Consider the following 21,829-nt stretch of genomic DNA (forward strand, 5'->3'; position numbering starts at 1 on the left):
AATGGACACTCAAAGAGAGGTTCGATCCCAGGCTCCAGACCCACATGTCTCCTCTGCTGGGACAACTGCTACATTGCACTCTTGACAATTACAGATGGAACCTTTCATCTGCACCCCAGAGCCGCCAAGCCTGCTTCTTCATTGTCCTCTCTGTTCTCAGTCTTGGGTAGTGGCCTCACCATACACTCACTCACCCAAGCACAGGATCTAGACGTCATCTTCTCCCTTACCAGCTCACTCTTACCACTGCTCAACATATTTGCAAACCCTAAATCTACATATATCTCAGGCTCTTCCCCACCCCGCCTTCCCTGCTGCCACCACCTTGATGTGGCCTTTTATCCTTTCTCTCCAGGAGCTCCTAACTCATCTCTTCCCTGCAACCTCACCGCCCTCCAATCCATCTGTTAGGTTCAGAGTCAGGTTGCAGCCCATGCTGAGGTCTGAGGGGAGTGGGTGGATATCTGAAAGAACATGGGGGGCGGGGGGGGCCATAGGTAGGTGAAAGATGATTTTGTTCAGCAGGAGCTCTCATCAGCAGCTCTCTCATTAGCAGCTGTTTCATCAGCAGCTCTCTTACGCTGTCTGCTCTGTCTCAGCTGCTTGAGCCGGTCACTTCCATGCATAGCTATGTGGACACCTCTCTCTTGCCTTCAGGGTTAGGTCAGCAGCTTAACTCTTTCACTCTCTGGGCATGAGCTCCTGTACAGTGTTAACAGGGCAATTATACCTTTTACAGACAATAGTGGCTTGGACCCAAGTGATGGCCTTCCGTGTTATGGCTACATGGCTGTGATCACAAATGGAGTTATACGCCTGTGCTCTAAACTCACTGAGTCCCTCTGGCCCAGATGTCCACCTTGGCCTATCCTTGACCAAAGCATAGCTATGTACCTTAAACCATCCTGCATGCAGTGGCACAGGAATGACTTCTCTGAAAGGTCAATCTAATTACCTCCCACCCTTTGACAAAAATCTGTCAGTGGCTTCCCCTTACCTGAGGGATATGGTCCCAACTGCTCAACCTGGCATACAAGAGCACAGCCCATCTGCCACCCTTGCCTCTCCCAGTCCTTGTGCCCCTCAGATGGTTACCAGATCCTCCATTACACCATCCCTCCCACCTCTGTCCCCTTGCTCTTATACTTGGATCCTTTAAGACTCAATGCAAGGCTGGATACTGTAGCTCACAGCTGTAATCCCAGCACTTTGGGAGGCCAAGGTGGGAGGATTGCTTTAGCCCAGGAGTTCAAGACCAGCCTGGGCAGCATAGTGAGACCCTGTCTCTATAAATACAAAAACTTAGCCAGGCATGGTAGTGCACACCTGTGGTCCCAGCTACTTGGGAGGCTGAGGTGAGAGGATCACTTGAGCCCTGGACATGGAGGCTGTGGTGAGCTGTAGTCATGCCACTGTATTCCACCTGGGGCAATAGAGCAAGATCGTGTCTCTAGAAAAAAAAAAAAAAAAAGACTCAATGCAGGCGTGACCTCTTCCTAGAAGCCTCCTCTGTACTAGACCAGATGCCCCATGCTGCCTGTATATTCACAAACCCCACCGTGAATAGACTCAACTTTGTGTTTCGCTGCATGGCATTTACCTGTTTATGTATCTGCGACCCTCCCCTTCCCACCTACCTAGGCTCAGATTGCCTTAAGGTCAGGGATGGATTTGTCTTTCTCTTCCCAGCACCTAAAAGAATCTATTTTATCCCATTTCCTCAATAGTTATTGGCAAGAACTTCTTCATCGAAATTAGTGATTAACAAAACCACTTCTTCCCAGAACACACTGGATTCCAAATAATTCCTCTCCTCACGCTAAGGATGCGCAGGCACTCAAGGAATAGCACTGCAGTAGATGCTTTAGTGAATTTCCACAGTGATGGTGTTTGAGGCACTATGAGATCTTAAGTGTCTTCAGAATCATCAAAGAATGGGCGAATCCATCAGATTTGGCATATGGATATAAGATTACACGCCCTGTATTCCCTTTGTTAATACGGTAATCCTATTTCACTTTTTTTTTCCTTTCCATATTACAAGAGCTGAGCTTCTTAAACTGGCTTTAAGTAATAAAATTACAGTACTTAGCCTCAAAACTGTAGTTCCTTTTAACTGCTGGTGAAGAATAAGATGAAGAAAATGTTCCCCTTTTCCCCGCAGCCAAGTGATTCTGGTTTGAGAGTTAATCAGCTCAGAATTTGATCTAACTGGGGGCAAGTGTTTTTTCTTTCTCTGTGATAACTGTGGCTTCCCAGAGTGAGTAATCACACACTGTTGGGGGCCAAGGAGTAAGGGGAAAGGCCCCAGGGAGTGACATCCATGATCTGCAGACATCGCCTTTCCCCGGGCGTTAGGTTATTCTGTCCCATTTCCTCAGTAATTATTAGAAATGACACTATCAAAATTGCTGATGAAAAAAATCATCTCTTCCCTCAACAAGCGGGAATCCAGATAATCCCTCTCTTCACTCAAAGGACAAACAGATGCTCATTAGTTTATTCTTATAGACTTTAGTCTCTTTAGAAAGTTGGTATCTAAATGTAGAATATGATCTTCAATCTATTCAACACCCTGCCTTCCTGACAGGTCTGCAGATAATTTACATATTTTGCCTAAATGCACTGCTTTGGCTCTTAGACTGCCTTTCGGGGCTCTTTGATTGTCTCAGATGAGTAACCTGGTGGCCTCCCAGATAATGAACTATGCTGATGTCAGCTCCCGTGCCAACGCCATCGAGAAATGGGTGGCGGTGGCGGACATCTGCCGATGCCTGCACAACTACAACGGCGTGCTGGAGATCACCTCAGCCTTAAACAGAAGTGCCATCTACAGGCTGAAGAAAACCTGGGCCAAGGTCTCTAAGCAGGTGAGCCTCAGCGTGTGACACAGCCTGCTGCTAAGAGGAGGAGAGGCTGGGAGATGGGAGCCAAGTTAAATATTGCTAATTAGGAAACCATTAACTGAAATGAGCCGCTCAGTTGCCAAAGAAAGGTGCCAACATGGGTAATTACAGTGCTCTTACCACTTAATTATTTCATTCATGTGCATTTCTAAAACATTCATTAAAGCATTTTGGGGGACAGCCACAAACAATGTGGTTGTCAGTCAAGAGTTGTTTCCTGAATTATTTCGGAGGCTACACGGATTTTGAGTAAGCACACTTATGTCCAATGGGTCCATTCTTTCTCTCCCAGAGTGAGGGTGCAAACTCTGTGGGGCCAAAAGCCAGGGACAAAAGGCCTCATTTTTCACCTTTTTCTTGCTCATTCCTGTAGTAGATGTAAAGTTTTGGCATAATGACTTAGATGTGCAGAAATATAATTTTCATTTTCTTTCATTAATTTCAGCTTGCCCATGCCTGTCATTTTCACTCAGATAATTTCAAGATTCAAACTAAATCATGATTCTTCCCCTGCCCTTTCTCCTGGCCTTCTCCCTGGGTGTTGGGTGCCTTGGAGGGCATCTCTGGGATTTTGGGCACCTGTCTGCTCCTCTGGCCTCCTGGGGTCATTATTTGCTGATTATTCATTGGGTACAGGCTGCTGTGAATTGCCTGTACCTGGGGTCACCTGGCCTGCCTGCGCCACCGGGGAACAATGCATGGTGATTGCATCCAGGGAGCCTGGCTGACCCCTCACCTCTGGGGCGAGGGGGAAAGGGCCCCAAAGGGCCTCAGGGGAAGTTTCCAGGCTCCCACGTCCAATTGGTACCAGAGGACAGGAGGGTCTACATCAAGCCCTCTCTGCCTAACCCTCCTCTGCCTTGCTGTGAACACCCAGAGTGGGTGAGGGGAATCTACAGAGTGCCACCTCCGGGGTCCCAGATCGGAAGATCTAGGTATATTCTGCTGACATGGCCTAAAAACTGTCTTCGTTTTATCACCCCGCTCTGAGGATTTAAGCCCCTCTCAGAGACACTCATTATTTCTTTTCCATCTTCATTTTGCCCTCCAAGCCTTTCCCTTTAGCATAGGAGAACAATTTAATTTCTCCATGTGGCAGGAAACCAAGCCTAAGTCTTATGTTTTATCTTGCCTTCCCCCGCTTATTTCTTAGTAAAAATGCAGTGCTCTGAGAATCCCAAATTTGGCCCCTTAGAACTCAAAAGTCCTCTTTTCTGTCAACAATGGACCTGCTAAATAAAAGCCACAGTTTTTAAAAATACTGGTTAAAAAAAAAAAAAAAAAACCAAACTCTTGTTTTGAGATGATTATAGCTTCACATGCAGTTGTAAGAAATCACACGGAGATTCCCTGCACCTTACACCCGGTTTCCCCCAACAGCAGCATCTTACATTACTACAGACGGTATCACAACTAGGAAATGGACATTGGTGCAATCCACCAGTCTTTTCCAGATTTCACCAGATTTCTAGGGATCACCAGCTATCACCAAGGGATCCCTAAATCTTAAGAAGGTTTCCAGGCCCACTGTGTAGTTAAGTGACGTTCTTGTCTTTGATAGGATGCTGGTTTAGGAATAACCGAACTGATCATGAAATAGAGATGATGAGACTAATATTGAAATGATTGTTTCAAAATTTGAATATACCATCTGTAGAGGCTGTAAATAAAATGTTAGCATTTCAGTCGCATTATAGGTCACTCACAGTGGCCTTAGCATGGGCTAGCGGACTGTCCTCCAGAGAGGCTGTCTCTAGAGCCAAGTGCCTTACTCCAGTCATGGTAGGTAGGGCCTGGTTGCAGATATGCCCTGCTTCAGACACCTTTGATGACAACATCCGCTGTGCAGCTGTCCCTTCTCTGCATCTGAGATCAGCCGGGGAGTTGTTCAGCAGGCCTGATAATCTGCACTCTGGAACCCACAGATTGGTCTGTGGCTGTAGGACAGGTTGTACTTTTGAAACTTTTTTGAGCAAGGTTAGCCCTGGACCAAGCAGGCCATCTCCAAGAGCCCTCAGACACCAGAATTGGGAAGACAGCCCTTTGCCTCTCAGGAAGCTGTGCAGCTCCTCTCCATGTGAGACAAAGTAGTTTGAGGACCCTCAACCTGGGCATTCCAAGTTCTTCTCCAGGTGGGACCTGGATCCTCCATGCCCAGCCATGCTGCCTGGATGTGGGTATTCCCAGGAATGGGTTATCCTCCCCAAGGGCCACCCTACCACTCTCCTATGTTCATGGAAGAAACCCCAGACCAATGTCAACAACAATGTTATTTCTCAGTAATTATCAGTTATACTTCTCTAACAAATTGATGAAGAAGATCACAAAAGAAAAGATCTGTAGTAGAGAACATTGCTCAGTCAATACCAAGGCAACCAAACATGTGCTTTAGTCATTTGGAGATTAACACTCTGAAGGGTTCATCGCAAAAGCTGTCTGACATGAGATCTCTCCTTTAAGATTCTATATTCGGCCTGGTGCGGTGGCTTATGCTGTAATCCCAACATTTTGGGAGGCCGAGGCGGGCAGATCACTGGAGGTCAGGAGTTTGAGACCAGCCTGGCCAACATGGTGAAACTCCATCTCTACTAAAAGTACAGAAATTAGCCGGGCATGGTGGCATGCGCCTGTAAATTCCACTTGTCAAAAATAATTGACAAGCACATGTTGAATATAGAATCTTTTTTTTTTTTTTGAGACGGAGTCTTGCTCTCTTGCCCAGGCTGGCATGCAGTGGCGCAATCTCGGCTCACTGCAACCTCTTGAACCCTCCCGGGTTCAAGCGATTCTCCTGCCTCAGCCTCCTGAGTAACTGGGATTACAGGCATATGCCACCATACCCAACTAATTTTTGTACTTTCAGTAGAGATGGGGTTTCACCATGTTAGCCAGGATGGTCTGAAACTCCTGGCCTCACGTCATCAACCCGCCTCAGCCTCCCAAAGTGCTAGGATTACAGGTGTGACCCACTGCACCTGGCCTACTTGTCAGTTCTTTAAGTGCCTAAGTTTTCTATCCGTTGCAATTTTTCTTTCCACACATTTTTGTTCTCTTTTTGGCTAAATGTGTAGATACAGGCACTTCCTCTTCTCCATATGTTGTTAACATTAAATGTAAACATAATGCCCTATCTCTACATCTTGAGAATCCTATCACACAATGACCTTTATTCTGGCAAAGGTATCAGCACCTGCCACCAAAGAAGAGAACTGAACATCTTTTGGCAATTCACTGTCTTTTTAAACCATAGCATTTTCATCACACTAAGTTTTTTCTTTTCTTTTTAGACAAAAGCTCTAATGGACAAACTTCAAAAGACTGTTTCCTCTGAAGGAAGATTTAAAAATCTTAGAGAAACCCTTAAAAAGTATGTCTATCTTAATTATTAAATTATACATAATTCAGAAATATATTTACATAATGTATATAGTATACAAACAGTGACCTACCACCTACTTTGCTTTGAAAAATAAATGGGAAACAACTTGTATCATCTAGGTATTTTTCTGATTTTCCTTATTATTTGGAATACTGTGCATACAGTAATTGTCTTATGGATATACTCATGGCATGCAGATTAAGAATTAAGAAGGTAATACCACCATAGTAAATCGGACTATCTTTTACTGTAAAAATGTTCTTGATTCAGTTATTTCCTAATCTAAGCACAATTATTTCCTGTGAGTTTTATTTAAATATTCCAGCACCTGTTGATTATTATTTTTGGTCTTTGGTTTCTAGATTATTGCCTTTCTACACACACACACACACACACGCAGAGAGAGAGAGAGATTGAGATTCTCCTGCAACTGGTATTCTCATGATCTACCACATGTACTTACTTTGGAAAAACATGAGTCCTATGATGGTATGAGTGAAAGCAAGACTAAGACTAATAATAATAGCAACAACAGCAATAATAGTATAAGAACTAATTACCGAAGTATTTACTAAATAACAGGTTTCATGCTAAGTGCTTGATGTGTCTTATGTAAGCCTCACAAGAAATTCAAGAGATAAGCTTTTCTATCTCCATTTTACAAAAGAGGAAACTGCAGTTCAGACAATGTTCCCAGTATCACTTAGTAATTGGTCAAGCTGGGATTTGAACCCAGCTCCTCCCGCATCAAAAGCCCATGTGCTTAGCCTCCGGCCTCTGAGAAGACCAAGTGTACCCAGCTCTCTCTAAAAACCAAACAAAACAGTGTCTCACCTTAGTCTGAGTTGTGATGTCAAGTCTACACTTTCTAAAACATTTAAGTACCAACTAAAACAGAAAACAAGTTTTTACCAGTGCAAAGCTCTAATTGCATGGATTTTTCCATCTAGTTCATCAAGGCTGAATACTTGATTTAAAGAGGTAAGACCATAGAGGTTTCCCTCCAAGCTTCTACCCCTCAAAGAAGTGTGGGCAATTTACAAGTATTGCAAACAATTACTGCTAGCAAATGCTTTGTATTTGTCTCTAAGATATCCTGTTGTTTGAACATGCCATTACTTTTCAAACACGTAGTAAAGCATGGGCTGTCATTTTGTATTATATTCTACTGTGAAATGTGTTTAAAATTCTGCATATTATGAATATGCTTCTGAAACTGAAATAAAAAGGGTTTGTTCTTCGGTATCAAAGGAGGATACTTTAATCCTCCTTTGTTTAATTTGGGGAGGGAAATAGACATTTATTCAAATGAGTCTCAGAACAGTGCCTCTTGGTCTTGCAGTTGTAACCCTCCTGCAGTTCCTTATCTTGGGATGTACTTGACAGACCTGGCATTTATTGAAGAAGGAACACCAAACTTTACTGAGGAGGGCCTTGTCAATTTCTCCAAAATGAGAATGGTAGGTATAATTTCATAATTAGCCTGTTTCAATGGCTTTAGAGGTTTATAGAGAAGAAGCTAAGTAATAAAAGTCAATGACTGCCTTTTTTTTCTCTTCTTTTTTTTTTTTTTTGAGAAACAGTCTCACTCTATTGCCCAGGCTGGAGTGCAGTGGCACGATCTCTGCTCACTGCAACCTCTGCCTCCGGGTTCAATCAATTCTCTTGCCTCAGCCTCCTGAATAGCTGGGATTACAGTTGCAAGCCACCATGCCCAGCTAGTTTTTTTTTTTTTTTTGAGACGGAGTCTTGCTCTGTGGCCCAGGCTGGAGTGCAGTGGCGCAATCTCTGCTCACTGCAAGCTCTGCCTCCCGGGTTCACGCCATTCTCCTGCCTCAGCCTCCCGAGTAGCCGGGACCACAGGCGCCCGCCACCACGCCCGGCTAATTTTTTGTATTTTTAGTAGAGACAGGGTTTCACCGTGTTAGCCAGGATGGTCTCAATCTCCTGACCTCGTGATCTGCCTGCCTGGGCCTCCCAGAGTGCTAGGATTACAGGAGTGAGCCACCGCACCTGGCAACCAGCTAATTTTTATATCTTTAGTAGAGAGGGGGTTTCACCATGTTGGCCAGGCTGGTCTCAAACTCCTGACCTCAAGTGATCTGCCTGCCTTGGCCTCCCAAAGTGCTGGGATTACAGGCCTGGCCCAGTGTTTGCTTTTTAATCTTGCAGTGGAAGAGGAGGTGGATACTGGGACTAATACCCGATGTGGGCTGATTGAGGAGATTTTTGGTCATGAAATCCTTATTTAAACCAATGTCTAGAAGGGTTTGCCAATGTTATCTTCTAGAATTTTTATAGTTTCAGGTCTTAGATTTAAGTCCTTAATCCATCTTGAGTTGATTTTTGTATAACGTGAGAGATGAGGATCCAGTTTCACTCTCCTACATATGGCTTGCCAATTATCCCAGCACCATTTGTTGAAAAGGGTGTCCTTTCCCCACCTTATGTTTTTGTTTCCTTTGTTGAAGATTAGTTGGCTGTAAGTATTTGGATTTATTTCTGGGTTCTCTATTCTGTTCCATTGGTCTACGTGCCTATTTTTGTACCAGTACCACGCTATTTTGGTGACTGTGGCCTTATAGTACAGTTTGAAATCAGGTAATGTGATGCCTCCAGATTTGTTCTTTTTGCTTAGTCTTGCTTTAGCTATGTGGGCTCCTTTTTTGGTTCCATATGAGTTTTAGAATTATTTTGTCTAATTCTGTGAAGAATGATAGTTGTATTTTGATGGGAATTGCATTGAATTTGTAGATTGCTTTTGGCAGTATGGTCATTTTCACAATATTGATTCTATCCATCCATGAGCGTGGGATGTGTTTACATTTGTTTGTGTTGTCTATGATTTCTTTCAGCAGTGTTTTGTAATTTTCCTTGTAGAGGTCTTTCGATTCCTTGGTTAGGTATATTCCTAAGTATTGATTGAGGAGATTTTTGGCAAAGCCATTTCAGCATCCCCAAGGAGATGGGGAATCCAAGGATGACTTCCTAAGACTGACCAGTGATAGACACTTGCTGAAGGCTTCTTGCTAAACAGCCAGGTTCTTTTTTTTTTTTTTTTTTTTTTTAAGACACAGTTCTGTTGCCCAGGCTGGAGTGCAGTGGCCAGTGGCACGATCTCGGCTCATTGCAACCTCCGCCTTCTGGGTTCAAGCAATTCTCATGCCTCAGCCTTCCAAGTAGCTGAGATTACAAGCCCACGACACCATGCCTGGCTAATTTTTGTATTATTAGTAGAGACAGGGTTTCGCTGTGTTGGGGCCAGGCTGGTCTCAAACTCCTGAACTCAATTGATCCACCCACCTCGGCCTCTCAAAGTGCTGGGATTACAGGCATGAGCCACCATGCCCAGCCTGGACAGCCAGGTTCTAAGCACTAAGCTAGAAGCAAGGAGCCCATGGATGACAGCACCTAGAGCTTGCTTCTCCCAAACATGAGGCCACATAGTGACAGCTGTTCCCCAGTTTTGAATTCAGTATCTTTTTGCTTTTGGCATTTCATGTGCCTCCTTGAGAGTCAAGAAAGCACCAACCATAGGAAATGGTCAGGCAGGCTCCACCCGCCTCACTGGAGGAAGGGACTGACCCTTCTGGGAAGAGGCCTCAGAAGAATGTGCTGCAATGCAGGAAATACCTTTCTTTGCTTTTGTTGTTGTCATTTTGTTTTGTTTTTTCCTCTGTTAGATATCACACATCATCAGAGAGATACGCCAGTTCCAGCAGACTTCCTACCGAATAGATCATCAGCCAAAGGTAATATTATGTGGCTGTGAAGGAATTAATAAAGAAAAAAGGGGAAATTAATGAATTAGAAAACAACAGTAAAAGTTGATCCAAAATACCAAAAGCTAGCTCATAGAAAAGACCAGTAAAATAGAAAATCTTTGGCTAGTCTGATTAAAAAAAAAAGAACAATTCATCCTCAAGTTCTATTGATTTTACTTCTTATATTTCTTGTGAATCGGCCCCTCTTCCATTGGTCTTCACTGCCACAACCCTTTGTCCAAGCTGCCAATATCTGTTGCCTGCTCTACTTGCATTCACTCTAGGATGAAAAATTCATTGTACAAATTACAGCTAGGTAGAGCTCTCTGAAATGCAAAGTGGATTATTTTCTGTCTTACATAAAACATTTTCTGGGCTTCTCATTGGTCTTAGGATTAAAAAAAATTAAGAATCTTTGACATGACCATGAAGTCTCACATTATATGGCCCCTACTTTTTTCTTAAGATTCAGTTCACATCATATACCCCCTTACTAGTCTCCATCCTAGTCACAAATGGTCTTTTACCCTATTTTTTAATAGACTTTAGTTTTTTAGAATAGTTTTAGCTTTACAGAAAAATTGAGAAGGTAGTAGAGAAAATTCCCGAATACCTCACAGCCAATGTCCCTATTATTATCTTACATTAGTATGATGTGTTTGTTAGACTTAATGAGCCCATATTGATACATTATTATTATTATTATTTTGAGATGGAGTCTCGCTCTGTCGCCCAGCCTGGAGTACAGTGGCACGATCTTGGCTCACTGCAAGCTCCACCTCCCGGGTTGACGCCATTCTCCTGCCTCAGCCTCCCGAGTAGCCCACCACCATGCCTGGCTAATTTTTTGTATTTTAGTAGAGATGGGGTTTCACCGTGTTAGCCAGGATGATCTCGAACTCCTGACCTCATGATCCACCCGCCTCTGCCTCCCAAAGTGCTGGGATTACAGGCATGAGCCACTGCACTCAGCCAATATCTTATTATTAACTGAAGACCATCATTTATTCGGATTTCCTTATTTTTTACCTAATATCCTCTTTCTGCTCCAGGATCCCATCCAGGACACCACATGTCATTTAATTGTCAAGATTCTTTAGGCTCCTCTTGGTTGTGGTGGTTTCTTAGACTTTCCTTAACTTGGGTGGCCTTGACTGTTTTCAGGAGTAGGGGTCAGGTATTTTGCAGGATGGCCCACTGTTGAAATTTGTCAGATGTTTACTCAGGGTTAGCCTGGGGTTATGGGTTATTGGAAGGAAGACCCCAGAGGTAAAGTGCCATTTTCATCACATCATATCAGGGGTTATATTATCAACATAATTTCTGACTGTTGATGTTAGCTTGAATCGCCTGGCTAAGGTAGTGTTTGCTGGGTGTCTCCACTGTAAAGTTATTCTTTTTCCTTCCTTCCTCATCTTGTATTCTTGGGAAGGAAGTCACTATGAACACCCCACACCTAAGGAATGGAGAATTATGCCTGCCTCTCCTTGAGAGCGAAATATCTACATAAACTACTCGGAATTCTTCTGCTCAAGAGATTTGTTTCTTCTCCATTTATTAATTTATTCAATCATTTATTTATATCAGTATGGACTAATGGATTTGATACTTAGGGTTGTCATCCAATAATATTTTATTCTGTTGCTGAAACTGTTCCAAGCTTGGCCATTGGGTGCTCTTTCAGTTGACTTCTTTGTCATACCCTGATCCATGTAGGGTTTTCTCTTTTTCTTTTTTGAGGACTTTCTTACTTTCTGATAGTATAAGATGCTCCAGGCCAGGTGTGGTGGCTCACACCTATAATCTTAGCACTTGGGGAGGCCAAGGCAAGAGAATTGCTTGAGCCCAGGAGTTTGAGCCCAGCCTGAGCAACATAGTGAGACCCTGTCTCTACAAAAAGTGGCTGGGCGCCTTAGCTCACACCTGTAATCCCAGCACTTTGGGAGTCAAAGGTGGCTGGATTACCTGAGGTCAGGAGTTCAAGACCAGCCTGGCCAACATGGTGAAACCCCATCTCTACTAAAACTACAAAAATTATCCAGGCATGGTGGTGGGCAGCTGTAATCCCAGCTACTTGGGAGGCTGAGGCAGGAGAATCTCTTGAAACCAGGAGGCAAAGTTTGCAGTGAGCCAAGATCGTGCCATTGCACTCCAGCCTGTGCACTCCAGCCTGGGCAACAGAGCAACACGCTGACTCTGAAGGGAGAGAAAAAAGATGCTCTAGACTCATCTTTTATATTTTGCCCCAGTCCTACACTCAGATATTTCTGCCAAAAGCTCTAGTTCCTTTTTATGGAGAATGGTTTCAGCAACCAAGATATGGGCTTTAGATATGCTTGCGTTATGGAGGTATCAGCTGACACAGCACAGGAATCTATGTGTGTATACTAACTCATATATATATATGCACACACACACACACACACATTTGTAAATATATCTCTATGTAACCATCAGTATTTGTATTAAGCTAAATATACTGATGCCTCTAACTCTATTTTATTACCATGTGAATCATTCCAGCCCTCTCCCCACATTTGCTTATCTGTAAATTCCCTCTCCAACAGTGAGAGACACACTTTCTTTTAATAGCCCCTAGGTTTCCCCCTATTTCTGTTTGCCACAAGGCATTCACCTATGTTCTTCCTTCTGTCTGGAGTGCCCTTTCTTCCTCATTGCACAGTTTACTTGTACACAGCTTAAGTATCACTTAGGAAGACTTTCCTAACTTTCCCAAACCCCACTCCACTCTTTTAAGGTTGTATGGCACCATGTAAGTCTCCTTTCTAGCACTTAACTGCTGGAGTCACCATTTTACATTTATTTATGTGATTATGTGCACATGCATGATATCCATGAAGGTCAGAGGCAGACTATCGTGTTTATTGTCATAGCCCCAGCATCTTGCACAGTGCCTGGACCGTAGTAGATAATAAATGTTTCTTGAATTAGTTAATTCAAGTCAGGAAAAAGACAAGGTTGTGACCATCACTGCTACTATTCAGATTCGAACAGGAAAAAATTCACCATGGCGATGAAGCAATAAAAAGAAGCCAAAGGTATAAAATTGGAAAGGTAAAGATTAAATACTATAATTCACAGATGATTTGATCTAGGAAATCCAAGAGAAATCCAAGAGAAAATCCAAGAGAAAAACTGATAAATTATTAAGGGAGTATAGCAACTTGACATGCAAAAGCCAATTTTCAACACATTGGCAATAACCAATTCAAATGTAATATAAAAAAACTCAATCAAAATAGCAACAAAATCTGTAATGCCTAGGATTAAGTGGAACAGGAAATATGTAAGACCTTTATGTACTGAAGTACGTAAGGAGAAAGTTGTATCATATTCATGGATCAAAACACTTACTACTGTAAAGAGGTCCATTGTCCTCAAATTAATCTATAAATGCATTGAAATCCTGGTCAAAATCCCAACAGGGTTTTCACGGAACTTGACAAACTTATTCTGAAACTCTTACGGAGGCATAGATAGGCAAAAAACAGACAAGAACTTTTTGGTAAATAAGAATAGTAAAGGAGAGTATTCCCTACCAGTTATGGCCACATCCTAAAGTGAGAGTAAATAAGGCAGGACTCGGCCGGGCACAGTGGCTCACGCCTGTAATCCCAGCACTTTGGGAGGCCAAGGCGGGCGGATCATAAGGTCAGGAGATCGAGACCATCCTGGTGAACACGGTGAAACCCCGTCTCTACTAAAAATACAAAAAATTAGCTGGGTGTGGTGGCTGGCGCCCGTAGACCCAGCTACTCGGGAGGCTGAGGCAGGAGGATGGCGTGAACCTGGGAGGCAGAGCTTGCAGTGAGCCGAGATCACACCACTGCAGTCCAGCCTGGGTGACAGAGTGAGACTCCGTCTCAAAAAAAAAAAAAAAAAAAAAAAGCAGGACTCTACTGACACAGCAGTGCACAGTGCAAATCCAGTGGGGCAGAAGAAAGTCCATGTGTGTGTTTAGTCTACCTGAAAATCTAATACGAGATAAAGAAGGCACTCAAAGAAAGTGCCAGAAAGGAACTGACCATTCAATAAATAGAACAGGAATTTTGGCTCTCCATCTTACCATTCACAAAAATAAATTCCAGATGAGTTCATTACCTAAGTTTAAAAAGAAGTATTTATATTATTTGGATAAAATAAAGGATAAAATATTCATGACCTTTGGATTTGAAAGACCTTCTTAAGCACAGAATGCAAAACCTGTGAAAGCCAAGCTTGACAAAGTTAATGAAAATTAAGGACTTCTGTATGACAGAGGACCATTATTTAAAAATCAAAATATAAGCAGTAGACAAGGAGACAACATTTGCAACATATAAAACAAAGAAACAGAATAAAAGTATTTCTATAATCTATAAGAAAAGCATAAACAATTCAACTGGTAAACCTGTGAATAGTTAATTCATAGAAGAAAAAAAATGGCCAATAAATATTTTTTAAATGCTCAACTTCACTAGTAAAAAGAGAAAATGTAAATTATAGTGGGACATCGTTTTCACTTATCGGATTGACAAAAATTTAAAAGATTGATAATATCAAACATTGCTTAGGGTATGGGAAAACAGGTACTATAGGCTCGGAAGCTTTGCAGGTCATTTTCCATCATCACTTAAAATTAAAAATTGGTATATTGAATTACTGGAACTCTTACCATTGTTGGTGAGAATAAAATCAAACAACCACTTTGCAAAACTGTGCCATTTAGAAGTTGCTTAAAATGTTAAATGAGCACCCATCTTAGGAGCTAGCAATTTCTCTCTTAGGTATTTATCCAAAGAGAAAATGAAAGCTTGCTCATTAAAAGCCTTGTATAAAATGTTCATAACATTTCTAAATAATAGCCCCTATTTGGGAAAACTCAAGTGTCCATCAACAGATGACTGGATAAACAAATTATGGCATATCTCTACAATGGAATACTCAGCCATGAGAGGGAGCAGAGTACTGGTACAGGCCACATCAAGGCTGAATCTCAAAGCACTATGCCGAAGGAAGCCACACATGAAGGAGTACACACTGTATGATTCCATCGATATGAGGTTCCAAAGTAGACAGAACTAATATATGGTGATAGAAACCAGGGCAGTGCTTTATTCCAAGAGCAGATTGACTGGGTAGGTGCATGAGGGAACTTTTGGGGATGCTGAAATTGTTCTTTATCATGAAATGTATGTAAGTTACATGGTGTATACATCTGTCAAAACGGATCAAACTATCCATTTCACTTTCATGTGTTATATTTCAATAAAACTAAAGAAATATTTTCATGGAAATCCCCCATGCCCCAACATATTCATTTCTAGTGTCAATTCCTTTCCTTTCACTTCTGATACCTACCCTAGCCTAGCAGAGTATTCATGCATGCACACCAGGAAGCATGCTAACAAGGAATTCACTGAAACTTAGTGTAGCAGTGAAGTATTGACAGCAACTCAACATCCATCAATATGAGATTATTAAATAAGCTCCAATATATTGCACTATTAATACTGTATAGCAGTTAGAGCTCTATCTACTTTCACAGGGAGCGGTCTCCAACCTATCATTAAGAGATGAAAGCAGAATAAAATGTGCACCATGATGCCAATTTTAGGGGGCAAAATGATTTCTGTAAGTACATGTAATCTCTATAAAGACATAGAAAAACAACTGGGAGAATACAAACCAATTAGTAACAGTAGTTCCTCTTGAGGGAGGTACCTGGGATTGGGGGTTGAGAGAGGACTAAAGATGTTTACTTTTTTTTTTTTTTTAACAATGGAAACATATTTATGATTTTTTGGTCAAATAAGATTTTTAGGTGTTTAAGAGAAAATGTTGAATTGTGTTAGATTCCCTCAGAAAATGTATGCACTGGTGTCTGAAAGAGGTAAAAGCTGGGACTTCCCCTTTTTTTTCAGGTCACACAGTACTTGCTTGACAAAGACCTTATCATAGATGAAGATACGCTATATGAGCTGTCACTAAAAATTGAACCTCGACTCGCTGCTTGAAGATCTGGCCTTGCCCCTGAGTCCACGGGATGTTCATGGAAAGCAGGACAGACAGAATTGTGTATGCCTTGCCTATCACGGTACAGCACGAAGCCAGTCTCCTTTCTCCACCAAAGAAGATGGAATCAGACTGGAATTCTGTCTCCAGAGAGAAACCCAGCTGTTTGGGTCAAAGACAGATGCTTCAGACTTGGGTGGGAAGGTGAAAGATGGCTATTTAGAAAGCTGGTGTCACATTTTACGTAAGGGAATGTCAGATGGGAGATGCTAGTTGCCATTTTAACAAAGCAGGTAAATCAGTAAATTTTAAACTCTGTCCGTGTTCTGTTAGAACTCAGGGGCAAGGATCCATGAAAAAGACCTGTGATGTTTCTCTGGCGCTTTACTGGCCTGGGCACACCTACCAATCTTCTAGGATTTGACTGGTTCCATTACATTTCCTTTTGGTATAAGCTTCACAGAAAAGCTGACACTTCCTCTACAGAGATGGACCAACACATAAGCAATTTCAGTCTACAGCATGTGCATGGTTTTCAGTGCATTCTAAATATTTCCATGTGAGGAATGGTACCTTCTGAAACTGCCTTTCCAGTCTTTAGGCAACGGGATAGGAAAGAAAGAATGAAACACAAATGGATTTGTATGTAACATTTCCTTAATTAAATGCAGTAGGCTGTGCCCCAGTGGATTCCAGACAGTGGCTGTCTGAGGTGGGTGGGGAGCTTTTCCTTGGGACCGTTGGTCCTAAGAAGCCAGCCCCCCTGGAGAGGCAGCTGCAAAAAGGTGCACACCCATCTCACCGACAAAACTGTGGAACAGACAGAAGGCCACTAAGTGCTGTGGGGAATCATGGGTTTCAGTGCTGAGTGAAAATCTATACCTAAAAATCATCTCTGCACCTTGCTTTGCTTGTTTTCTTTCCCCACTCATAGTACTGCAGGAATCTATTCTCATTTACACAGACCTTTTTTTAGGCTTACTATGAATATTGGCTGTATTTTTTTAAACAGTTTAGTGAAATTTTCTTTTCAAAACCCACACTTCCATATGCTGTTCGTAGATCTCTTTCTTTAAAAACTGATGTTGAGAGATCTCTGAGAATATTGTAAGTGCATGGGAAATGGGCCCAACCACCGAACAGTTCTTACATTACAAAACCAAATGCAAGGGTTAGTCCTGCTACCCGAGGCTGGGGAAGTGACCTTCCTTTTCCCAAGATTGTCAGTTGTTGAAGAAATAGGGCTATCTCATTGTTTACCTCCCTCTTCTCTTCTCAGGGAGACTGCTGCTTTAAAAGAAGGAAGAGAAAAAATATAGTTCTATTTCCCTGAACCTGTTGCACCTGACATTTTCTCTTAGCGGCATGAAACTTACTGATGCTGACAATGAAAAATTGATCTGTCTGGCTGTTTTCCCTCTTTCCTTGCACTTTAATTATATTGCTAGAGCTAACAGACTAATAAATTCCACCTGCTGGCTCTTAAGACTCAGTGAAAGAGCTAGCATTGGTAATGTACCATAGAGGTAGAGAATGTACATTTTCTGCACGGTAAGTGCCATCTCTGTATGTAACTATATAGTGAAATATCAACTAAGTAAAAGAAAATATTTATAATATTTGAAGACCATTCCCAAAATATTTTCAATAGTTCGTATTAGCCAACATTGTAGCACTCAACCCAAGGAGGGTTCCTTATGGATGCTTTCTTTTTCTTTTTTAAAGTTGCTTGTTTGTTCTCTTTAGTTTCAAATAAGAGGTTGACGCATCTTGATGCATGATGAGAAGCATGGGCTGTTTGGATCCTAACAATGCATAACTTGTGATTGATTTCTCAGTGTTCCAGAAACTGAGGGTTTGAAATAATATGTATCAGTTGCACCAAACACCTCAAGGTCTTGCAGAGGAAAAGTAAAGGTTAGCTTTCATGGCTCAAAAGCATAGTCCTGAAGGGTGAACTAAAACCGGGACAAATCTGTGAAAGGACCACACACATACTAGTTTCAGGCCAAACAACATGTGGAAAGGTGAATGCATTTCTACTCTGCCTTGGAGTTGCCAGTGTCCTTCAGAGGGAAAGGGATGGGTCTGCTGCACTTTTTCCGGAAGTTCGGACTCATTTCTTTGACCCAAATGTTCCAGAGACACTGCAGCCATTCTTATTAACAAAAAATAAGAAAGGAGTTTCCAAATGCTCCTTCCCTTTTGGATCACAGCTTTTCTTCAACTAGTGACAAAGCTTTTGCGCCTATTTCCTGCAGGATGTTGGAACTGCCCCGCAGTGGCCATATTAGGCATTGTCAATTGCTATGCTGACTTTTAGGGGGTTTTTGTTTGTTTGAAAAACAGGGTCTCACTATGTTGCCCAGGCTGGCCTCGAACTCCTGGACTCAAGCAATCTTCCTGCCTCAGCCTCTCAAGCAGCTGGGAATGCAGGGGTGTGCCACTCACTAGCCTTTCGCATTTTTGTTTGAGAATTACACCACTTTCTGGAGTCTGCAGCCTTCTTGGAGCTGCAAGAGAGCAAGAGAGAGAGCTCCACCTCTGAGGGAGTGTCTGTTGATGACCTGCACTATTCGTGTGTCAGCTGGGAGAGGAATGCACATATTAAAATACCTTCAATTTGGTCAAATTAAAAATCCCCAAGAGCAATTTGCAGTGTTTTTTCTGGTCGTTAAAGTACCTGTCCTCTTCTGCCTACACACAAAGCATGCATTCCTAGCTGCATCTGCCTCTAGTCCATTATGGAGACCCATTTCTAAGAGGAGATGGGAGGTCAACCTCTAACAGCCAAGTAGCGAACATGTATACTGTAAAATTAACCTAGAAAATCAGAAGAAAAATCCAATTTCATGCTTTCGAATGAATGCCCACATTTTGTACTGTCAATGGAATTATCTTGGAGCTTTTAGGGGATGCCTTTGGTTATTAACTGAGACATCTAATTTTGCTACAGGGACAAATCTCTTACCTAATCCAATATATTATTTGACAGATTCAGGCATGAAGTAAAACGTTGTCACTTTTCCTTAGTGTTTTTCTGAAGGAATTTAAAGATGGAATTTTAAACGGCCATTGCAATATTTTCAAGTGGCTCTCATACCAAGTCCCATTACTGTTTGTTAAATTTCAGTACGTCTTAAAGTACTACTTATAAACAAATGAAACTCAGAGAATCTGAATCACTTGGAAGAGAAAAATCCATTGTGGTCCCATGTGGAGCGAATAATGATGGATCAGCACCCTTTCTCTCATGTTATTGTATAAGATGAGACTTTTGGGCCAGCATCGATTGGGCACCTTTAAATTCTTAACTAAAAAGAGTAATGCAATACCGGGATTATTCCCAATAAAATTAACTTTTATTTAAAAGCAAGAGATTTTACTTAGCTTTTTTTTTCTTCAAAGTTTGATTTTATCCCCTTGAAAAAAAAGTCTCTTCACTTTAAAGTATAAAGGTTTTTAAAAATCCAATTGCAAAATGTATTATTTTTACAACCATCGAAAAGGCATAAAAGAGAACATACTATTTATGGCTGAAGGGTATAGCCAGGCTAATGTCCACAGCCAGAGGGAATCAATAAATAAGAATCTTTTTCATTTCAGTAAGAAATCAGATTGTAAATTTAATGGCTCGATTATAGATACCACCATGTAATTCCTGGTAAGAAGACTTAAGTCAATGAAATCTAATTAGTGTGTCATTTCTCAGCCACTGGTGACTTAAGATGAGGCAGAGCCAAAATGGAAAACAGTCATTTTGTTGTAGGTATAAACACATGAACGATTCAGAAAATTATTCATCTCAGCTGCCATGCAGCATGACATTAACATTAGGATTGATAGTATAGTCTGATCTGCTCAAGGAAAATAATAGTTCTATTATACTTAATGATGTTGGTTTTTATGCAGCTCATTTCATTTTTCACTAGAAAGCCAGTTATGAAAGAGAGCTGGCCTAGGCATCCCGGCCCTGAGTCTTAGGCCCAGTCTCCAACTGGAAAACCTTAGGCTGGTGTTTACACATCCCTGAGCCTCAGTTTCCTCATCTGCAAAGCGGTGTGAATAGTAATCCCTGTGCTGCTTATCTCACAGGGCTATTGTGAGGACCAAATGGATTAGACTGTAAACTGCAAAGTGCTGTCCGCACGTGAGGTCATCTGCTTACTGTCCTCAGCTCTCTTTTGTAGAGGATTTCAATGTATTTCTTTATCATTTGAGTGTGTGTGCGATGGACGGATATGTGTGTGAGTTTGAGAAGCATATCATTCGTGTCCAGTTACTTTGCAAATTTGTGGACATTTGTGATTGGACAGAGGGGTTTGTGCTGTGGCCTAACACTTGCCAGGTGAGGTGTAGGTTATGCCTATATGCAAATTAAACTTCACCTTTCTTGAATATTCAGAAATCTCACTGGTTTCTTCATTTAACTCTTTCCCCCCCATGTTTCTACATTGTCAACTTAAAACCATGAACTGTATACATTTAGAAAAAATAGAACTTAATTTCTTTTTTTTTTGTCAAACTCTGTTGTTTTTATTTTTTTTTTTTTTTGTTTTTTTATTATTATACTTTAGGTTTTAGGGTACATGTGCACAATGTGCAGGTTTGTTACATATGTATCCATGTGAGAACTTAATTTCTTATAAAGAGTTACAATCTGCAGGCTGGAGCCTCTGGCCAAAGCCAAAAGCAAGCACTTCAGATAAAAATGGGAGAGGCTGAGATTTATGCCCAACAAGATGAGCCATACATATACATTTAGTAGGTTATAGGATAATCTTATGAATATTTATGAGAGGCCCTAATGCATGCATAGTCAGTAATCATATATGTTACATGTTACAACCCATGTTCACTTTGGGATGGAGACTTAACATTAAAATTTTAGGAAAGGAAGTCTTGAGGCAGTTATCGAGGTGGGGGAATGTTGGGTGTGACTGACCTCTTGCCTTGCCAAAGCTGTAGAATCTGGTTTTTGATGTTTTCTGGGGTCTCTTTACCACAATGAGTCTGTTTTGTTTTTCCTGGGGGCCTAGGGGCTTTATTTTTATTTTACATCTTCTACATAGCAGTGAACTCCTTCAGATATTTTACTTCTAAATATTCTAAAGTTCAGGAAGAAAAACAGTTTAGAAGAGGCCCTAAAATTCAAAGAATTTGGGGAAAGCTTTGAAATGATACGAAGGATCAACTAATCACACTTTCTTTCCAGTGCTTAGATTCTTCCTGTGACACCCCCAGCCTATATTTGATTACCTCCAGGCACAGAGAACTCACTACTACCTGGAACAGCTCAGTCCATTGCACAGCAGCTCAACGCTCCTGAATGGGCAGTGGAGAGAGGAGAAGCTGCTGGGGTAGAGTCCTGGCCTAATAGTCACTAGGCTCCACCTAGGAGGGGCTTCTGAAATAAGACTCCTATCTACCCCTAAAATTACTGCAGTGGTTATATGGATTACTATATATGAAAATATTTTAACTTCTATGAAGTTGTGGCAACATTTAGAGCTGATGGAATTAAGTTACAGTTGCTGGACACAAGAATAGACTAAGGAAAGGGGTTCCTCCTGCCCAATTCTGAAATGAGCAATCCAGGCTGGTGGGACACAGGAACCCAGGTTCCTTTCATTCTATTACTCGCTCATCCCACAAGGCATCGTCCTTGCCTTCGAGGTCAAATCTGGGGCCAGCTCTAGCCACACTCTTGCTGGACTCAGGAACAGAAAAGAGAATAAGTCCAGGACATTTTCCTTTAAAGCAAA

At 41.7% G+C, this 21,829-nt stretch overlaps 1 protein-coding gene across 1 annotated transcript in view; it reads left to right on the forward strand.

Moving 5' to 3' along the window:
* RASGRF2 (Ras protein specific guanine nucleotide releasing factor 2) overlaps positions 1-20,472 on the forward strand; it is a 273,318-nt gene extending 252,846 nt beyond the window's left edge. The window contains exons 23-27 of the mRNA XM_055298177.2: positions 2,673-2,870; positions 6,194-6,273; positions 7,628-7,745; positions 9,969-10,037; positions 15,974-20,472. Coding sequence (XP_055154152.1) covers positions 2,673-2,870; positions 6,194-6,273; positions 7,628-7,745; positions 9,969-10,037; positions 15,974-16,066 — 558 coding nt within the window. The 3' untranslated portion in view covers positions 16,067-20,472. The remainder of the gene's footprint in view (positions 1-2,672; positions 2,871-6,193; positions 6,274-7,627; positions 7,746-9,968; positions 10,038-15,973) is intronic.
* The last annotated feature ends 1,357 nt before the right edge of the window (positions 20,473-21,829 follow it).

Source organism: Symphalangus syndactylus, chromosome 11 (genome assembly GCF_028878055.3).
Source record: "Symphalangus syndactylus isolate Jambi chromosome 11, NHGRI_mSymSyn1-v2.1_pri, whole genome shotgun sequence".
NCBI classification, from domain to species: Eukaryota; Metazoa; Chordata; class Mammalia; order Primates; family Hylobatidae; genus Symphalangus; species Symphalangus syndactylus.